General features: G+C 38.8%; 1 protein-coding gene across 1 annotated transcript in view; it reads left to right on the top strand.

The window, feature by feature from the left end:
- SFR2 (Glycosyl hydrolase superfamily protein) overlaps positions 1–20,809 on the top strand; it is a 94,279-nt gene extending 73,470 nt beyond the window's left edge. Inside the window, exon 10 of the mRNA XM_089428605.1 lies at positions 20,207–20,809. Coding sequence (XP_089284731.1) covers positions 20,207–20,481 — 275 coding nt within the window. The 3' untranslated portion in view covers positions 20,482–20,809. The remainder of the gene's footprint in view (positions 1–20,206) is intronic.
- Positions 20,810–21,750: the final 941 nt, after the last annotated feature.

Genomic DNA, 21,750 nt, shown 5'->3' with positions numbered 1-21,750 from the left:
AGAAGAAAGTTTACTTCAAAAGGAAGTCTTGGGATAATCAATCAAATCAAGGCAACTAGAAGTCTACACCAAAAAAAGTGTTGGATCCTCTAGTCATCGTCAAAAGACCACAAAGACCCTCATCAAGTTGAAGAGATCTACAAAGCAAGGTAGCCTAAAGTATAGACATCCAAGAAAAGCACTTCAAGGACAAAGATCCCATCATCTTGGAGAAAGTTGAAACATTTCTAGATCTGCACTCAATCAACTTGAAGTTGAAGTATCTTGAAGGCTATTCATCCATAAAAGGCTAGATCGAAAGTTGTCATAAAAAGGGCAATCTTCTCTTTATTAAAGCAAGGTTTTCATTTGGAAGAAGATCATCCAAAAGAAGGCAGTCTCCCCCTTGTTGAAGCAAGGACCTCCTTGTCCTTAAAAGGAAGATCAACTGAGGAAGCATCAATACAGCTTCATCAACCACCATCAAAGGGATCAAGTTGAAGATTTCATCTTCACTTGTCAAGTAAGTATCTTTTATTCTATAATCTAAATCTGATAAAATGACTTCGTTTTGCAAGGAGATCTATAAGTTGGATGGGTCATCAAACTTCCTTGCATGGAAAAGGAGGATAGACATAGTCCTCGAAGAGAGTGGAGTCATGAAAAAATCTCCAAAGTCCAAACCATTCGAAGGTCACGTATTATCTGAATACATGGAAAGGGGTCAAGGGATCCTTATGAAATCAGTCAAAGGTCCCTTCATTCCCATATAACAGGTTTGGAGGCATCAAAGGAGATATATGATAAGCTGGTAAAATTATTCTCTGAAGATGCTATAAAGAAGGTCACATCACTTAGATATGATCTACACAAATTGAAGGTATCAAAGGATAAAGGGTTATCTTCATAAGATCTCAATTGCAAGATCTGGGAGAGATAATACTCATTGTTCTAAATGCACTAACTGATGAACAAGGTAACAAATGTCTATGAGGAAAAGAAGGCTATCCCATTCAACAACCTGTGGTTTCTATGCAAGATAGAAGAAGATTGGTTGAGGGCAAAAAGTATTTAGACATTTGTCGAAAGGAGAGAAGATCATAGCTAAGACTCGATGCTATGAGCATTACAGGAAAGATTGTCCTAAGCTCAAAAAGGGCAATAACAAGGAAGATAGCGAAGAAGTCCATTTCACCTAAGAAGTGGAGGAAGATGCAAGAGGAAAAGCTATATAAGCAAGAGCTCGTGACATCACCATAAGGAAACATGAAGGACAACTGGAACAAAATCTATGGCAGTCAAATATGGAGGATATAGCTCTTGGGAACCTGGTTGGAAACTTAAGGAAAGGAAGAAGTCATTCAGGACAAGTCTCATCATACATCAAGTCAAAAGGAAACATCTGCTGGATAGGGATATGAAAGATCCTCAAGATTCTCTAATGGAATCCTCATCGGAGGGTTCACCTATCTAGAGAAGAAGCAAGTGTTTCATCAGGAATTCCAACTTGTGGAATTCATGGGATGATGGTACAATGACATAAGAGAAGAAGTAGATCAAGGGGTTGAAGATCTTTTCAATCAAGGAAGTTGCTGAAAGAAGCCTAGATGACCTAAAGGTAAATAAGGTATGTATGCTTGTATTCGATATTATAAAGTCATGTTATATGGTTGCAGGTAACATGGATCACTGCTCTATCTTGAGAAGCATGATCAAAGGAAAGGAATCTCCTCCTATGAAAGGATTCTGGAAGGCATGAGTCACACTAGATGAAATCAACATAATATGTCCTCATATGAAGTATGAGGTGGTTGACTACAATTGAGGAACTCTGATTGGAAGCTCCTGGGAATGAAATGAAATGTGTGAAGAAAGGAAGGAAGAGATCGTGAGATATGCAACCATGGTAAAGGCAATCAACATCTGGAAGACCAAGAAGATTTGACTAGGAAATCTCCCGGAAAGATATGAAGACTCTGATGGAAGTCTGGAAAAGATGGAGACCCTTGAAAATGGATATCTTTGGAAAATATGTCAGCATGTCTGCCAAGGGAATAACTGTGGATGTCTTCCAAGAGGACCATATAGAAGGATGTAAGATCCTTCCGGAAAATATGGCATGAAGAAGGCAACATGACATGAAGCAAGGCTAGATGAAGACTAATGGATCACTTTTTGATGAAAGGAATAATGACATGACTAACTCATGGATGAAAGTGATGGATGGTCTGTGCCCTATGAAGAAGCCCCAAAAGATGAAGACTCCTTGACAAAGAAATTCATGACATCGAAGGAAGGAGCTCTTCAAGCAGCTGGTTGAGGAGCTGTTGTAGGTCCCTAATTAAGAGGGAGCCTGAATTTTTTTTTCTTACTTGGAAGAAACTTGGAAATTCCTAAGCCAAGAGGGAGCTTAGGTACATTCCTTCTGTAGGAATGAGTACATTCCGTTATTGGAATTGATATGTCCTCCCTAATTGAGAGGGAGAGATAGACACATCATTCTGGTCTTCACCTGGGAAGACAGAATGGAGGATTAGGTAAATATTTGGCATCCAATGCTCTTTGAGGATGAGATAGGGCATCTTAGATAAGAGTAGTCATGTAGGACCGATATTCTTTGAGGACTTGCTATCCAAGATAAGAATAGTCCAAATTAGGTCATACTCTGTGAACACCCGGGTGGAGTATGTGCCTTGAGAGACAATGATTATGGTGTCTATAAATCATTGGTCTCGCCAGCATTTTGCTTTGATCATGTGGATAGAACTGTTAGTCAAGGCCTTGCTACATGACAATGTTGGTTAAATATGATGCTAGACAGATGGGTTACCAATCCGATTCTTCTTATGGGAAATTCTTCAGATTGAGAATGACCAAGTACCATTTTGAATACCTCCCTAGTTAAGAGGGAGTGTTGAAAAGTGTAACTAGGTTCGGTCTTCATAATGACATGTAATTATGATCTTTGTAAATGATGAAAAGAAGAAAATAAAATTATTTTTGTAATGCCTTGCTTCATCGGTTTCATGAGTAAGCGTTTTTATTTTAGACGGCTCCCATTGAGAGCCTTTAGGATTTGTTATAAAAGTCATATAGAGGCAATGTCATGTATGAAGAATGTATGTGAGTCTATAAAAGTGTCTAATTGTCCTCCGATGAGAAGCACAAGTCCTCCTCTTCATGTTGGCTTCAAGATGAAGTAACCAACTCATGTCGGCTCACCTATTTGGAGACTCACCGGTTTGAGATCAACAACTATATATAGGCGTGAAAGCACTTTGCATTTCTACAATGAGATACTCGTATATCTCTCTGAAGTTTCGGTGGACAATTATAGTGAGGAGTTCGGATGTTAAATCGTAGAATATAACTTGGATGTGTAGGGACAATGAGGATCTTTAGGAACAAAAGTTCGGATGTCTTTATGACTTCTTATGTACAGTGGCAGAGTGAAGTTCGCATATATCTCCGATATTCAGATAAGGATACATAGTCAGACTATGATTCGATGCCACCACTGCTAGGAGAATTCGGAAGGAAGGTCACAAGAGTGTGATAAGATCTCAGTGTTGTTACAAGGAAAAAGGTCTCGGTGGTGTCTCAAAGGGCAACGAATATGGTTCAATGGTATGTCTTCAGGATTCGGTGTTACAACTGAAGGATAGGTTCGGTATCCTTGACTAACACAGTGACCACAGTTCGATGTCATCACTTATGGTACGAAGTCTGAAGTAGAAGGAACCTAGAGAGAGTAAACGAGAAGGAGGAAGAGGACTTGTGTCTTGGTCTTGAAGTGGCTAATAGGTCAAGGGCCTTGGTCTTGGTATTCGTTAATTGGAATCTCTATAAGAAGAATTTGTGCGGGCTTTCCTCTCAAATAGGGAGAGGTTTTGGCCCTCGTAGATAGCCTACATTCTATGTCTCCTGTCTATTTATGTTCATGCATTGGTTATTGTTTGATGAAGAAGAAGAATAATAATCTAAGAAGAAGAAGATTCTAATATAAGAAGCAAAAAGCATTCACAAGAAGTTTCTAATCGAAGAGAAATCACCTAATGCTAATGCCCTAGATTTCTCAACATGGAAACAGAGCTAAGGTGACTAAGTCAAGAAGAGGGCATCTAAAAAAAATACACTCAAGGATTGAGTTTCAAGAAAGGCATCAAAGCAAGTCAAAGGAAATCAAAGCGAAAGTGAAAAGATCTACATTGAAGAATCAATTCCTAGATCAAAGAAGAAAGTTCACTTCAAAAGGAAGCCTTGGGATCATCAATCAAATCAAGGCAACTAGAAGTCTACACTAGCAAAAGTGTTGGATCATCTAGTCATCGTAAAAAAGACCACAAAGGCCCTCATCCAGTTGAAGAGATCTACAAAACAAGGTAGCCCAAAGTATAGACATCCAAGAAAAGCACTTCAAGGACAAAGATCACATCATCTTGGACAAAGTCGAAACATTTCTAGATCTGCACTCAATCAACTCGAAGTTGAAGTATCTTGAAGGGTGTTCATCCATAAAAGGCTCGATTGAAAGGCGTTGTCATAAAAATGGCAATCTTCTCTTTATTATAGCAAGGTTTCTATTTGGAAGAAGATCATCCAAAAGAAGGCAGTCTCCCCCTCGTTGAAGCAAGGACCTCCTTATCCTTAAAAGGAAGATCAACTGAGGAAGCATCAATACATCTTCATCAACCACCATCAAAGGGATCAAGTTGAAGATTTCATCTTCACTTGTCAAGTAAGTATCTTTTATTCTATAATCTAAATTTGATAAAATGACTTCGTTTTGTAAGGAGATCTATAAGTTGGATGGGTCATCGAACTTCCTTGCATGGAAAAGGAGGATAGACATAGTCCTCGAAGAAAGTGAAGTCATGAAAAAATCTCCAAACCATCCGAAGGTCATGTATTATTTGAATACGTGGAAAGGGATCAAGTGATCCTTATGAAATCAGTCAAAGGTCCCTTCATTCCCATATAGTAGGTTTGGAGACATCAAAGGCGATATATGATAAGCTGGTAAAATTATTCTCTGAAGATGCTATAGAGGAGGTCACATCACTTAGATCTGATCTACACAAATTGAAGGTATCAGAGGACAAAGGGTTATCTTCATAAGATCTCAATTGCAAGATCTGGGAGAGATAATCCTTATTGTTCTAAATGCACTAACAGATGAACAAGGTAACAAATGTCTATGAGGAAAAGAAGGCTATCCCATTCAACAACTTGTGTTTTCTATGCAAGATAGATGAAGATTGGGTGAGGGCAAAAAGTATTCAGACATTTGTCGAAAGGAGAGAAGATCATAGCTAAGACTCGATGCTATGAGCATTACAGGAAACATTGTCCTAAGCTCAAAAAGGGCAATAACAAGGAAGATAGAGAAGAAGTCCAACTCACTAAAGAAGTGGAGGACGCTGTAAGAGGAAAAGCATTAGAAGCAAGAGTTCGTGACATCACCATAAGGAAACATGAAGGACAATTGGAACAAAATCTATGGCAGTCAAATATGAAGGATATAGCTCTTGGGAACCTCATTGGAAACTTAAAGAAAGGAAGAAGTCATCCAGGACAAGTCTCATCATACATCAAGTCAAAAGGAAACATCTACTGGATAGGGATATGAAAGATCCTCAATATTCTATAATGGAATCCTGATCGGAGGGTTCACCGATCTAGAGAAGAAGAAAGTGTTTCATCAGGAACTCCAACTTGTGGAATTCATGGGATTATGGTATGATGACATAAGAGAAGAAGCAGATCAAGGGGTTGAAGATCTTTTCAATCAAGGAAGCTGCTAAATGAAGCCTTAATGATACTGGGAATTGTCTTGTTGTCTCTATCTGTAAGAAAGAATGATCATAGTTTGATAGTGTGAAATAACATTAGGTGATTTAAAAAGCGCTTTTACATACAATCTTGACTGAGATTGTCGAGCAAGGAAAGCGTCTTTGAGGACGCAGAAAATTGCTATATCGCAACATGTATTCAAGAGACATATGACAGTTCAAATTACTTATGTTTGATTTGGCTTGGATTCCATATGCTTTATATTGAAAGCACGTCGTTGGTTGGAGATAGCTTGAACTACTCTTGAAGTGCATTATTTTTGCAACAGTGCGGTTGAAAGTTCATCTTCTTGATTTTTTTTATTAATTGTTTTGTTGGGACACACTAGTTCGATGGTTTGCGATACAGTTCTGGCGAGCATGTTGATTTGTTTATGAATGTTTGGGCATAACTCCTATAGCATACTGACTTGACTCGGTCCTCTCCTTCAAAGATGTGATTGATTTCGTGATCATTTGCTAGAAAACTAAATGATCTGTCAGAAGACCGAAAAAATAATGAGATCCTTGCGTTCAAAATTGAATACTAGAAGAAAATTTAGTGGCTAGCAATTAGTACCTGGAGATATGTAGGTGGCAGTTTCGATCCCTTGGAAGCCCTCGACTTCTTTTCCTTGAAAACCTTGATGGTTATAGGCTCGACGGTTGTCTCAGCTGAAGCCATAAGACCTCTCACTATTTAATGGGTGACGCGACTTGAGGAAGTCCGTGCTAGAAAACTATGGAGTCGATTGCTGATTCCAACACCAGTTTCGTCGTATATTTATGGGTACGATGTTTGGATATTGATTGGTTTGTTCAACACTTTGATTTGTTTGGCTGATAAGTTTTTTCATGCATAAAATAAGTACTCTTGATTCTAACTCAATGGAAAATTTCCCAACAGAAAATTTAATTGTTAGTTTGGTGATATAAGTAGAATATATTTCAATTTCTGATAATGTCATAGAAATCCAAATATTTTAATGTTTAAGGAGGTTTTAAAGTAATAATATCAAAGAGTTGATGAAAGTTAAAGCATGTGACAAAAATTTGGAGATTTATTTAAATTACCGAAGTTAAAGAGTGTTTATTAAAGATATTCAAACATTGTTAAATGCAAAATGCATTCATTAAACTCCATAGTTGGGGTAGTTTTGACAGGTAAGGACAACTATGCAGAGTGGCTCAAAAAGATAAGGAGCACACTCATTTTTAATGATCTATGGAATGGAGTATGCGAAGGAGAAATTGCAGAAGAAGATGATGACTTTGAATCTAAAGTGAATCCAAAGGAAGAGGCACTAGTCAAGCCTATGTCAACTAGAGAACTTGCGATTTGGAAGGGCAAGGACAAGAAATATTTTGCCCTCATCAATGCTACAATAAGCAAGGAGGTTAGCAGGCAGATTGTCTCAGTTACTAATTCGTATGGTGCTCTTAAGAAGTTGAAAGATCTGTATGATTCTCATTCAGAATTAGAACTCATGCAGTTGCTTGTGAAGCTTTTCAATCTTGAATTGAAAGATGATGACCCCATGGCATTAGTCTCAGAATTCAAAGCCATAATGCATGACATTGATGCCACTAGAGTAAAGATTTATCTGCCTCTCATAGCCTTCATAAGGTCCTCTATCCTACCTACTCTCACTACCTTGGATCTTTGTAGGCAAGGTGGCCAGATGAAAAGCATAACATTTGACACCCTGGTTGCGAAGGTTGTAGAAAGAGAAAAAGCCTTTGGAAAGAAGCAAGCATCACAATCCATTGAAGAAACTATATGTGTTGCTTAGAAAGGAAAGATAGATCCAGCCAGAGGAGACAATAGCAAAAGAGGACATGGGAGAAAGAACTTCAGATGGGGGGGGGTAGACAAAATCAGACAGAGAGACCTGATCTACATTATGTCCGTTGTGGAAGAAAAGGATATGAAGCTAAAACATGCAGAATTCCACGGGAGAAGATGAAAGATCAAGAAGGAAAAGACAAAGCTCCAGAACAAGCAAAAGGTAATGCACCAGAATTTGCTCATTATGTTGTTGCTCACTATAATATTGGATTGCATGAGGATGTATTTAACATTGCATCTGCTACTTGGAGAGACACATGGCTGCTTGACATAGGTGCCACTTGCCACATGACATTTCAAAGAGAAGCATTTGAATAATTTGATGAAAACATAGATGGCGTGGTATACTTTGTTGATAGGTCTAGTCTTAAGCCTTTAGGGATTGGAACAATAAGAATCAAGCTACCCAAACTTTTAGATTTTGTTCTACATGATGTTCTCTATCTTCGTCAATTGCGAAGGAACCTGTTATCCTTTGTGCACATTCGACAACAAGGACATTCCATTCATATTTTTGATGCAAAGGTTGAGATAAGGAGGACTTCCAACAAGAAGATCATGATGATTGGAGAGGAAGAAGACAGGCTTTTGAAGCTAAAGGGTACATGCACATCTTCTACACAACATTCAACTCATGTCACTCAACATAACGAAGGTACAATTTCTTCAAGTCTTCTATGGCATGCTATATTTGGTTAAATTAATTATGATAGTCTTCGTTTGATGAAGAAGAATCATGTTTTTGGTATTCCAACTATTCCTCGAAACTTAAAGCAATGTTCTGCTTGCATTCTTGGAAACATAACAAACAACCATTCCGTGACTCCAATTGTAGAGCATGTAGAGAACTTGGTTTGATTCATTTAGATTTGTGTGGTCCTATTTGCAAATGGCAATAAACATACCATGACATCTATTGATGACTACACTAGAATGTGTTGGGTAACTTTGTTAAAAGACAAGTCTAAAGCATTTGAAGCATTTAAAAACATTCATGTATGGATTGAAAATGAAGCACAAACTAAGATTGGTGTCCTTTGTATTGATAATGGCAAAGAATATACTAGTAATGATTTTGAATCTTATCTTCGACAACATGGGATACAACATCAAACAACGGTTCCATACAATCCTCAACGTAATGGTTTAGCTAAGAGGATGAACAAAATATTGCTAAATATGGTTCATTCCATGATGTTATTTAAGAATGTAAAATTGATGTTTTAGGCTGAAGTTGTTTTGTGTGCAGTTTATGTAAAGAACAAATGTCCATCACATGCTATTCAAAACAAGACTCCTTACAAAATGTGGTATGGCCACACCCCCTCCATCAGGCATCTCAGGGTTTTTGGTTCCACCTGCTATGCCTTGATTCCAAAACAAGAAAGAAACTTGATGCAAGGAGTCGTAAATGCATTTTCTTGGGGTACTCAGATACCACTAAGGCCTATCGTCTTTACGATGAGGCAAATAAGAAATTCATACTTTCTAGAGATGTCATATTCCTTGAGTCCACCAAAAGTGATGACTCTGTTGAAAGACAACTTGATTGTCTAGAAAGGATTTCTCCGATGAAGAATTATCATGAATTTGACAATGAGATTCCAAACGTTGAAGGGGGGAACCCAATTCTGGGTCAATCTTTGGAATCTCCCTTTGCAGAACCAAAACCAACTCCTCCTCATGAAGAAGTTTCAGAAACTGTAGGAATTTACAGGGTAAGTTCCTCAGATAGAACACCAAAGGACACTGCTCACAAACAGATCACAGATCAGTACACCAGTATTCTTGACGTGGTTAAAACCCTCAAAGAGGGAAACAGTGCACGACCTGAGCCAACGTGGCCACTTCAGGCAATTTATTAATGTAAAAGAAAGAAAATTTACATAATCTTCTCTCATGAATGGTCACCTTACAAATGACCCTCCATGCTCTTTAAATAGAGATCATGGACCAATTGGGTGTTAAGCCACGGATCAAGTGTCGGTAATACTGAGGAGAGAATGAACCGTCGGATCACTTCATGTCTAGAACATATCGTGACCGTCAAATTGTAAGTTACAAAAATTACATACTAAAGAAACACACTTTACCTAACTATACACTAGACCAAGTTATACTTAACTACTTCCTATGTGTCGGAATATCGTAACAGAAACCTCATCAAATTTTGTTGATGTTATAAACAAAATTGAGAAGCTAAACTTTGATGATGCTACGCCCTCAGAGGAGCCATATAGTCCTTTGCCAAAACAATCAAAGTGGTTGATCAAGACACTTGAAAGTGTCCATCCCGATGAGATTGAAAAGACTGGAACTAGGAGTTCTACAAGAGATGACAATGGAGGTGCAAATTCAGGTGATGTAGATGACATAAATACTTTGTATAATTGTGAACTGAATTTTTTTGCTGACTTTGAACCTTCTTTCTTTGAAGAAGTTGCTTCTCATGATGAATGGAAAGAAGCCATGCAGAAGGAATATGATGCTCTCATAAAAAATGGAACTTGGAAGTTGGTGGACCCTCCATACAAAACCAAACCAATTGGCTGCAAGTGGGTCTTCAAAAACAAGTATAAAGCAGACAACTCACTTGACAAGCACAAAGCAAGGCTCGTGGCAAAAGGATTTGCACAAAAGGATTTGCTCAAAAGGAAGGTGTTGACTATGAGGAAACCTTCGCTCCCACAACAAAATGGGTAACCATCCGGACCATGTTCTCTTTAGCAGCACAGAAAGGATGGAAAATCCATCAGACAAACATTAAAATAACTTTCTTGAATGGGGATTTGAAAGAAAATGTTTTTATGTCTTAGCCTGAAATTTTTGTTGTGAAGGGACAAGAACAAAAGGTATGCAAGATCATCAAATCCTTGTATGGTTTGAAACAGGCATCACGGGCATGGTATGAAAAGCTAATCGAGCATCTTCTGAAGTTAAATTTCAAACATTACAATCTTGATGATGCAAGTTTGTTTGTCAAAAAGGTTTGCAAAACAATTGTGTATCTTGTATTATATGTAGATGATTTGTTAATAACTGGAAACAATGAAACTTATATTGCATCCATGAAGAAAGATCTAAAGAAAGGTTTTGAAATGACAAACTTAGGACATCTTCATTATTATTTGGGCATTGAAGTCAATCAAAATCCAAAATACATATTCATTTCCTAAAAGAAGTACGTTGGAGAACTACTGAACAAATTTGGCATGGCAGATTACAACCCTCTCTCCACTCCAGTGGAACAAAATTTGAAGCTTACATTGAAAGAAGGGAATGAATTTGAGGATGCAACAACTTATAGGAAGTCTCATCTACCTTACCACAACCAGACCAAATATTTCATATGTTGTGAGCATCCTTTTCAGATTTATGCAAAAAGGGACATTGGTCTACAGTGAAAAGAGTCCCGAGATACTTAAAGGGAACTCAAGATTATGGACTTAAGTACACCAAGGTGGATGTTTTTAGTGTTATCTTCCAATCTGATTCAGACTTTGATGTGGACAAGGAAAATGGAGTATTAACTTCTGGATATCTCATGAGTCTAGGATCAACCACTGCCCCTTGGAGGTCACGCAAGCAGTCATTCCTGACAAATTGGACAACAAAGGAAGAATATATGGTGGCCGCAACAACGACAAAGGAAATTGTGTGGCTCAGGAAAATACTTGAAGACTTGCAGGAGAAACAAGTGAACTCAACTCCTTTACTTGTCGACAATACTTCTGCAATCAAGTTGGCCAAGAACCCCAAATTTCATGATCGAACCAAGCACATCAACACAAAGTATCATTTGATTTGATACCATGTAGAGGCCAAAACTATTCATCTAAGACATTGTTCCACGATTGAGCAAATTGCAAACATCTTCACCAAAGCACTTGGAAGAGAAAAAATTGAAAAGTTCAGAATGATGCTTGGGCTCACAAACACCCCTTCAAATTAAGCGGGGGAATGTTAGACACCATAATCCTTCAGGATTATGGTAAATAATAATTAGGTGTAAAATTAGATAATGTAATGGATGGTTGGAAAATTGACAACCCACATGTTTCCCATGTAATAAATATGTTTCATTTCTTAATGAATAGACATTGGAGCTTTTCGCATGATCCTTAGTCTGACAAAATGGAATAATCAAGAAATAAAAGGCACAAAAGAGGGGTGGAAAATTCAAGGCTGAGTTGTTATCTCATGCATCCATGAATGGTCCCTCCTCACGTATATACACTCAGGATGTAGACACCCCCATTAGTTAGTCTCTTTGACCATGGCACTTAGCCATAAAGTCTTCTCCCCTCTATTACCACATTATTGTTCACTAATACCTATCAATTGAAGTGTGGACCATGGAAATGTTACTTCCCCTTGGGGGTTAGAAGCACCTAATAGGGTTGACCTTTAGCCACCCCTACATAGGGAGAAAACACCTTTGTTAGATCTTGGTCCTGATTTTGGAAAGGGACGCTGTTTTGAAGTATTAAATTTCCCAAAGCATTCAAGTTTGGTTCACTTAGATGTATTATTGATCTTTGCCCCTAATAAGTGGTTGTTTTCACTAGAATCGACGTTGTTCTTGTTTGGTGGTTCAGTAGCCCAGGCCATGGGCACTAACTCCACAGGTATCCAAGCCCTTCAGAGGAGTACATTGGCCCAAACAAGTGAAGCGTTAAGAGTTTGTAGCCTCCTAGCAACATTACTAGATGACACATGTCCCCGAGCACCTCTAGGACCCAGGATGCTAGTTGACTTTCACCCATATTTGAGGATTCTTTCATATGACACCAGTGGACCTAACATGCTCCTAGTTTGGCCTGAACAGAACTTGATGGGCAGGAGCTGATTCAAAGCCCAAATGAGGATGGTGTCACATTAACAAACTAGGAAGGGCTTGTTGCACCAGAGGAAGCCCTGAAGTTGGAGAGGAGGAGGCCTCATTTAGTAGTTGGAGACGTATGGAGACCACTTTGTAGCACCCCAACCAGATATTGAGACCCCACAAGAGGTCGTGAGGTGAATTTGACGACCAAACCTCAAATATTGGACCTTATAGGCATCCATGCCTTCTTGGACACCTCATCACCCTTGGACATGGATTTTGGAGCATTTATAATGGATGACATTAGCATTAGTGAGGCTACGACTCAAACATGTAGGCAAAAATAGGCCTATTTTGATAAAGCGAATGGGTTGGCTTGTAACCCAAGTACATTTGAGGTTCAAACTTGTTTCAAAGGCTTTATAGGCATAAATATTAGTCCTAATACTCATATAAATAAGGGATAGACATAATTCATTTGATCATCATCACTTGTGACTATTTTCATCCCTCTTAGAGATGTTCGGCCTAGCTTGTATCTTGTGGAGATGTGACTCTATGGTGTACTTTGCTATTGGAGCTATTTCTATGGTCTTGGAGATGTCATTTTGGAGAAATAAAGGCTTGTTCATGCATTCTATCTTGTAAGTGTACCATGGATTTGATAAATCTTTTCTTTTTGTGTCTAATGTATGGAATGGTTAATTATCTAGGCTTTCTATTTTGCTAATTATTGTTGAAAATCAATCTATGGATTCTAGATGATAGTATTGCATACATTACTCATGTATAGAATGTGAATTGCAATCCCATTGGTGAATCTTTCAACTGGTTCTCGCAATTGACTTTGCTCCCTCACAAAAGTGATATCTATGGTTTTGAAATCTAGGGTTTCATTATTCCCCTATTCCTTGCCAAGATCTGCAAATTTTATACTCCCATAGACTCCACCCAAGGACTAGGCACTAGCCTTAGTCACTTTGTTGGTTATCCACAAAAACTTACACTAAAGTCTCTCTATCTTTAAAATTTGATTTCAGCTCTTCAAGGATAAGCCGCTAGCTACTCAGCTAGCTAGGGTACGAATCTCAACTAGGGCTGAAGTCGTTGGCCTTTGGGAGGATTTAACACTTGAAGAAAAGGTGATTGCCTCAAAATCAAGTCCTTTTATTGGCTAATCCATCCATATTAGGGTTAAAGTATTTTGCCCTAGGTAGATTTTTCCCTAGAAAATCCCTAGTTTGCATGAGGCTTCCACTTGGGGCTTATTGAAGGCTTCTTGTTCCATAGGTTGAAGGTGTACATTGTTTGGAAGCCTTTTCTTGGCCTTGTGATCTAGGTGAATCTTTTGGCTTGCTATTTCTCAAACCCTAGGGCGCCTTGTGCGCTAAATAGGCATATTATGGAATGCTTATTGCCCTATTATGCTTCCTAATCTTTTGATTCCATGTCACCCCTTTTCCTCTTGTGAGGGTGACATAGGCCACCCTTTGGGCATGTCGTCTTAGCATGGAGATACTTTTGATGCCTTGTACATGATCCTTGAGCATGTCTTGGGGTATGAAGCACCTTTTAGTCCTTGCCTCACATTTTGAGGGCTTAATGAGCTCATTTATGGGGTGACATCACAGTATTGAAGCATTGAATCCCACACTTGTAGGCTTTTATGACATATTTGTCTTATTTTTGGGCTATATGGTTAGCTTGTAACCTCTTTCTTGTGGAACACTCAAAAGTGAACTTGTCTTTAGGGCTTCTAGTTAATTTTATCCATAAAGTGATTAGAGGAAGGCTTATATAAATAGAGCCGCCTCCTTATTCCATTTTTCATCATCACACATGTGAATTTGACCTCTCTTAAAAGAGTACGAAATAGTGTCTTTTTCGCTACTTGGGCATGATGTAGTCTTTTGTGGATACGACTTATTATTGATATGATTTTTGGCTTGGAGATGTTATTTTGGGATTGAAGGGAACTTATTTGGAAGATTTTGTAATCTTATCATTGATTTTTGGATACTTTGCATGTTTTAAATGTTTTTAGTAGGGTTTCTATTGTTCCATGTCTAAATGCTTATCATTGATGAAATTTTGCTTCATAAATGCATGTAAAATTCTTGCGGTCAAAATTCTTGCCTGGGAACGATGTTCAAGAATTCAACATTGTTGAAGAGACCGACATACCCATCGCTGACAATGTCCTGCTGAACCCCATGTTTGGAGGCAAGCAACAAAAAAAATTCGAGTGTAAACTCGACGGAAAATACTTCGTCACTATACGGGATCGAGATTGGTATTGGAATTCCTTCTTGTCGACAAAAGCCAATAGGGATCATCGAGCCTATAATCCCTTCAGCCCCCACGGCCATAGATTAAACGGAATTCAGTTCCCCAAGAGCCTGGTGGTTGTGGCGGGGCTCGATCTGTTGCAAGATTACTACACAGAAGAACTCCGACGAGCGGGCAAAGAAAAAGGTAAAACTCATGCTCTTGGAGCAAGCACCATGGTGGAGAACAAACGCCTGGAGCTCCTTGTCCAAGACCTTTCACAACTCCCCGACGAGTCAGTTACACCCTTGCCCAAAAATAAATTGCATGGCGGTGTTAGAATCCATCTGCTAGAAGGTAAAGCTCTTCGATGACTCTTTCCAACAGTTAAGACCCACGAGTTCAACAAACAATTTACTCTTATCCTTGACAAATTATATGCATGGAATTTAGTTGAGTATGAGTGTGTTATCATGCTAGATGCGAACAACTTGTTTCTGCATAAAACAAATGATGAACTTTTCCAATGTGAGAAGTTTTATGCCTTCTTCATCTTCCACACAGGATTCTTCGTTTTACAACCATCACAAGTGGTATACAAGGTTATGTTGCTCATTAATGCTGCTACAGAAAAGACAAAATCATCAATTAGGGATTGGGAGTTTGATAAGAAGTCATCGAAATTTTATGAAAATAGTGGAAATTCTACGCAAGGGGTACACGATGCTTGTAGGGTGTTAGTATTAGAAATTAATGGCATTGCACATTCATCTAAATCATTCTCTTTAAGCTATGTATTAATATTTGGCATCCTTTATGCATCCTACTTCTTAATACATTATTTGTTTGCAACCCAGATCAGGCACGTTGGAGCTTTGTATTCTGCCCTTCTAGCTATGCATTTGGAAGCTACTAGTTCCCATGTTGATTGTGCTATCTTTGTTGCCTATCTTGAAGCATACTTCCGAGTGCGACAAAATATCCCTCACAATGCCAAGGTAATGTCATGGTGGGACTATCAAATCACAACAATGGCATTCAAAAATGTGAAACTTGAGTACTTGGAATAAGTATTTACACCGTCTCATTGGATAGTGAGAATATACAAAGATAAGCCATTAGATCTCTACTGAATAGATGGACAAGTGATCTTGAGGTTCATTACAGGGTATCTCTATCCTCGAACCCTCGTTCATTATGGTTATGGGTCAACCACACAAAATCCTTTGCCAACAAATTCCATCTTCTTGGCCGCAAACTGTCCGCCTCACATTTGGCCCACCAACATTACATGGTATCTCTATCCTCGACTCTTCGTTCATCATGGTTATGGGTCAACCACACAAAACCCTTTGCCAACGAAGTCCATTTGCTCAGCCACACATTGTCCACCTCACAGTTGGCCCACCAACATTACAGGGTATCTCTATCCTCGGCTCTTCGTTCATCATGGTTATGGGTTAACCATGGAAAACCCTTGCCAACGAAATCCATTTGCTTGGCCACACACTGTCAATATCACAGTTGGCTCACAATCATTACAGGGTATCTCTATCCTTGGATCTTTGTGCATCATGGTTACGGGTCATCCACAAACCCTCGGTTATGGGTCAACCACGCAAAACCCTTGTCTTCGACAACACTTGGTCATCCACAACTCATCTTCGACAAAAGCTTCTTCAGAGGGAACTTCATGCAATGGGGACCATTGCTTCCTAAGGAGGGAGGAATGATCCGAATGGAAATCCGCCCATGGTAGTTACCCATGGTAATGTGAATAAAAAATGTTATACATAACAAGCCTCTTTTTGTAAGAGGACAAATGGTCAATCACAATGTAGTTGCAACAATCATTTGTTGATCTAATAAAAATTAGTTTCGGATTTATTTTCTGGTTTGGGTTTACTTTCATTCTTTTCTTGGTGGGACAATTACTCAGATCTTGGGGGACCCCAAGATCTGGATCACAAGGTCAACAAGCTTATCTAGGATCACAAGGCCAAGAAAAGGCTTGAAAAATATGTGTATGATCGATCAATCGCACAAGTCGTCAACAAGCCTCAAGTTGAAGCCCAGGGGAAAACTAGGGTTTTGCTGGGGCCAAAATTTACCTAGTGTTTTGCTCCCTACTCTTTTGCCAAACCCCAACTATCAATTTTGTGAGGGAGCAAAGTCAATGGGGAGAAAAACTAAGGGCCAAAATTTACTGAGGGTTCATCCAATTGACTGTCACTTTTGTGAGGGAGCAAAGTTTATGGGGAGAGTTAGTTGAAATGTTCACCCATGGGGTTATCATTCACATTCTATGAATGGGTGAAGCATGCAAGCAGCAATACTATCATCAAGAGTCCATAGAATAATTTTCAACCATAAATTTGCACATAAAAGCCCTAGATAATCAACCATTCCATACACTAGCCACAAAATAACAAAGATTTATCAAATACAAGGTACACTTACAAAATTGAATGCATGAAAAAATCCTTTATAGCTCCAAAATGACGTCTCCAAGGCCAAATAATAGCTCCATTAGAAAGAATCCACCATAGATCATATCTCCACAAAATTCAAGTCACAACTTAGCTAGCTCGAATTCTCTAAGAGGACTAAAATTGTCACAAGTGATGATGAAAAATGAAGTGAGCCTATCCTTTATTTATATAAGGCTCAGGTCTCCTAATTTAGCCTACAAACCCCTAAAAACAAGTTTGATCATTAAATGTACTTGGGTTACAAGCCAACCCATTAGCTAACAACAAAATGAGCCTAATTAATCCACACGTGTGAGTCGTAGCCTCTTAATTTCTAATGTCATGATTAACTTTAGGCTCCAAATGCCATGCCAAAGTGTGCTAACTGCTAAGGTGTCAGAAAGTGTGTGATCCAAAATTTGAGGGTTGGCCCTCAAATCCACCTCAATACCTCATGTGGAATTCCAAGGTCCAGTTGTGGTGCCATCAAGTGGTCTACATGGGTCTCCAACTATCAAATAAGGTATCCTCCTCTCTAGTGTTAGGGCTTCCTCTAGTGCAACAAGCCCTTCCTAGTCTCTTAATGGGAGACCATCCTCATCTGGGCTTTGAATCAACTCCTACCCATCAGGTTGTGTCAAGGATAGCCTGGGGGCATATTGGGTCCAGTGGTGTCATCCTAAAGAATCCTCAAAACCAAGTCAAAGTTGATCAACGTCATGGGTACTAGAGGTACTTTGGGACATGTCATCTGCTAGTGCTGTTGGGAGGCTCTAGTCTCTCAATGCTACACTTGCATAGGCCAATTTACTTCTTTGAATGGCTTGGGTACTTGTGGAGTGGGTGCCCAAGGCTTGGGTTGCTGAACCGCTTGACATGAACGACTTGGATTCTAGTTGAAGCAACCAATCATTAGGTACTAGGAACAATATTGCATCTAAGTGAACCAAACTTGAATGTTAAGGGAAACCAAATACTTCAAACAAGGATCCCTTTCCAAAATCAAGACCAAGATCTTGAAAAGGTGTTTTCTCCCTAGGTAGGGGTGCCTAAAGGTCAATCCTATTAGGTGCTTCTAGCCCCTAAGGGGAAGTAACAATTCCTTGGCCCACCCTTCAATTGATAGGTGTTAAGTGAATGATAATATGATAATGAAGGGGAGAATGCTTCATGGCCAAGTGCCATGGTCAAAGGGACTAGTTGATGAGGGTGTCCACATCCTGAGTGTAAAGATGTGAGAAGGGAGCATCTTTGGAAACATGAGTTGTTAGCTTGACTTGATTTTTTCACCCCTCTTGAGAGCCTTTTACTTATTCTCGATTTTTCCTTGTATTACTACTTATAGCTCAAGGGTTAGAGTTTGTTTTGTATGATGTGGCAGTTTTATTACCCCTTTGTGATGAGTTAGTTCATCGCTCATTAGGGTTGGGACATGCAAGGGTTCCTTTCTGATGTAATGGAGCATCATGTGCTCAGTAACTGGGTGAATGACCATATGAGGTAGGTAGAGCTCATGCTAGGCTTTTGCCCACATGCTAATTTTATGCCCCGACCATCTTTTGCATTTTGATTTTCTTTTTCTTTTATTGTGGCCATTGTATACTTTTTCTTTTTCTTTTATCTGCGTCAACCTCCCAGGGAAAAGTTTTCAGGCCCTACTCAAGGTATGTGAACATATTAGTGCCAAATTCCAAGAAACAATGACAAGTTGTACCTAAAGAATGAAGGTGAGACACGGGGTTTGTAATGTGAAATCGAAGGTGTTTATGGCATAGGGAAAATGGAACACGCTATCTCAATCATGGCTTCCGAAGTAGTGCTCCTCGTGTAAACTGAAGGGGTTTAAGGGAGATACCACTGGACTAGGGTCAAAGATTAACTCCCTTGGTAAGGTGAGAGAAAAAAATTACGGTCAAGGTCTATCAATCTTCCAGGTCACCCCATTATCCATACTAAATGCCCAAAACAAACAAGTATAAGCACCTGATTGCAAAATGATCAAAGTATCTTTTGAATAGCAGCCCACCTTCATCCAAGTAATAATGCCGGATGGGTGAAAGGCACATCGCTGATGCAAATGGTGGAAGCACATGACATATCATCGTCTAATGGTGGTTGGCAAGGCTGCTGGCTGTCTGGCTAACTGGTTGGCTGTAAAATGTAGGAGACAAAATTTCTCCTATGGGGTTACCTATTTTGGTGGGTAACAGGACAGAAGACATAAACATTGAGGCCTTTACTGGCCTCCATAGTTTAAATCATCAAGCTTAAAGTCAGTGCCAATTCATCTCCAAATTAGCAGCAACAGATGGCTGGTGTACAAGGTTTTATTCAACCCCAGATAGCCCAATTGAAAATTTGAACAGTTAAACAAGGTATGAAAGGGGAGGAGTATTTTTGTAAGGCAGACTAGGGCTTAGGTGGTTCACGTTTTTTAAGTTTCTTTTCTTTTTTCTCAAATGTTTATGTGGTTTCAAGCCTGGGACCTGCTGGCAGGCTGATTTGTCTGTCATGTCTAATAAACATAGACTTGGCTGAGATTCAGTGTGAAACTTGTCTGAGCCAGACTGTGGCTTGGCCAAGTCAGAGTGAGTTTCTCTCTAATCTGAAAATGTAAAACATTTCACCTGGTTAAAGTGAAACAGGTACAGCGGGACTGTATGGCTAGAGTACCTTTGGTAGTCCAAAAGAGTTGTCGATGTACGTGATTATTTCTACCATGTGTGTTCAGACAGTCTGGAAACATATACCTTTTTAATGCTGTTCTACAATTTGAATAACGAATCTTAACACCCTTTCTTCATTTCATATAGTTTCAAGTTTACATAAATATATTATGTATATAAAGAGTCACCACTTCATTTTGTATGTCGAAGGTGGACGTTATTGCTTTGTCTTATGTATAGAAGCTTAGTTTTTGTAGTTTGAGAAGTTTTACACTTAAAAGTAAATAGAGCTAAATGCACAGTTTACATCTTGGCAGGGGGTTTGGATATTCCAATTCAGAGGCCTTTGATCCAGCGTGATTGGAGATTTAATCATTATCAGCTTGATGGTCTAAAAGATCCTCTAAGCTGCACTATCAGATTTGTCTTTGCTGTTTTCTTCTGGAAGAGAGGAGGGAACGGGAAATTAAAAAAGAGTTCTACAGAAGGTTATTTGGACCACAATTATTCTTCTATAACTACGAAGGATAAGTTTATACCTTCCGTTGGTGCTGAAGTCAATGAAGAAAATCTGCAGCCTGCAGCAGTCTAATGGTTTGTATCGGACTTTGTTTATGGGCTTGATGGAGGTGTCAAGGGTTCTGCTCCCTAAAAATATACAAAATTTCAGCCCATTGGTTCGATGAGAATTGCAAGTCACCTACTTGCGGCTAACCTGCTGTGGGATTGCCAGACGAAATTCAATTGATCAGACACATGAAACAAGGCTCTTTGCTGTATTTTAATATGTTATATTCTATCTATTAGAGAACCATGATTCTAAACTGTAGGAATTTTCTTTGATGTAGATTTGTCTATTCATGAATAGTGGTGCCTGCATTTTATTAGCTTTATAATATTTGAAATTTTAGATTTTTAAATGTTTGGTCGTTACCACTTGCTAGTTTGTAATGATTGTAGAAATGCATAATTTCTGAAGCTCAATATGCTTATAATAGTTTGTGGCTGCAAGTTAACTTTCCATCGAAAGTGGGAGGGAAGTATCTGAAAGTCTGAGTTGTCTCAAATCTCAAGTTCTTTTTATTTGTGTTTCATATTTCATGTTTACCTTTTTTCCCTGCATCGTTTTGAAATTGTGGGAAATAAATCAATTTGTGTTCCACGTTAAATCAATATTGGCTTGCAGGATCAGATGGTAGAAAAATACCATCTTATGGAATCAGATGAACACCAAATTGTGCATGGAAATTCTGTTCACAGAAAGCAGGACCTAGATAATGCTGGGTACGTAACAGCTCTGGGAAGTATAAAGAGCAATAAAAACTTCATATAAGGAATGGGAGCAACAGTATTCTTAATATCAGAATCATTAAATAATTTGCATCAGTTTTTGGATTCATTCACTCTCTGTTCTGTGTCACTAAGCTTTTTGTTGTCCTAGTTTTGTATTGACATAAGGAATAACAATGATCTTATGACTAAGTCTTTTCCTAGTATGCAATGGTATCTTTAAGTTACCTGAAAGCAAATCACGTTCATCACGGCGTTTTCAATTTTATAAAATAAATTTATCTACAAGTCATTTGGAGAGTTATGCCCATTGTTAAAATGATCATGTGCAAAAAATATGCTACACTAGAAAGCACTTGGATCTCTCACATAAGTAAACTTGCACCTGTGTCCAGCGCTAAGCTTTGAGTCCTTATTGGTCTCTAAGAACGACAACCCTTCCTAGATCACCAAATAAAACATTGTAGCAACCAATGGCACATAAATGTCCTTGAATTGGACCACATGAAGCAACAATTTCTCTAAGATGTCAACAACAGTCAGGGTAAGCAGGGTAAGTAGGTTCATTGCA

The sequence above is a fragment of the Pinus tabuliformis genome, chromosome 4_2 (genome assembly GCF_031772625.1).
Source record: "Pinus tabuliformis cultivar Carrire ecotype Pingquan chromosome 4_2, CPIR1, whole genome shotgun sequence".
Classification (NCBI taxonomy): domain Eukaryota; kingdom Viridiplantae; phylum Streptophyta; class Pinopsida; order Pinales; family Pinaceae; genus Pinus; species Pinus tabuliformis.
This window is presented reverse-complemented; position numbering and strand designations above follow the sequence as displayed.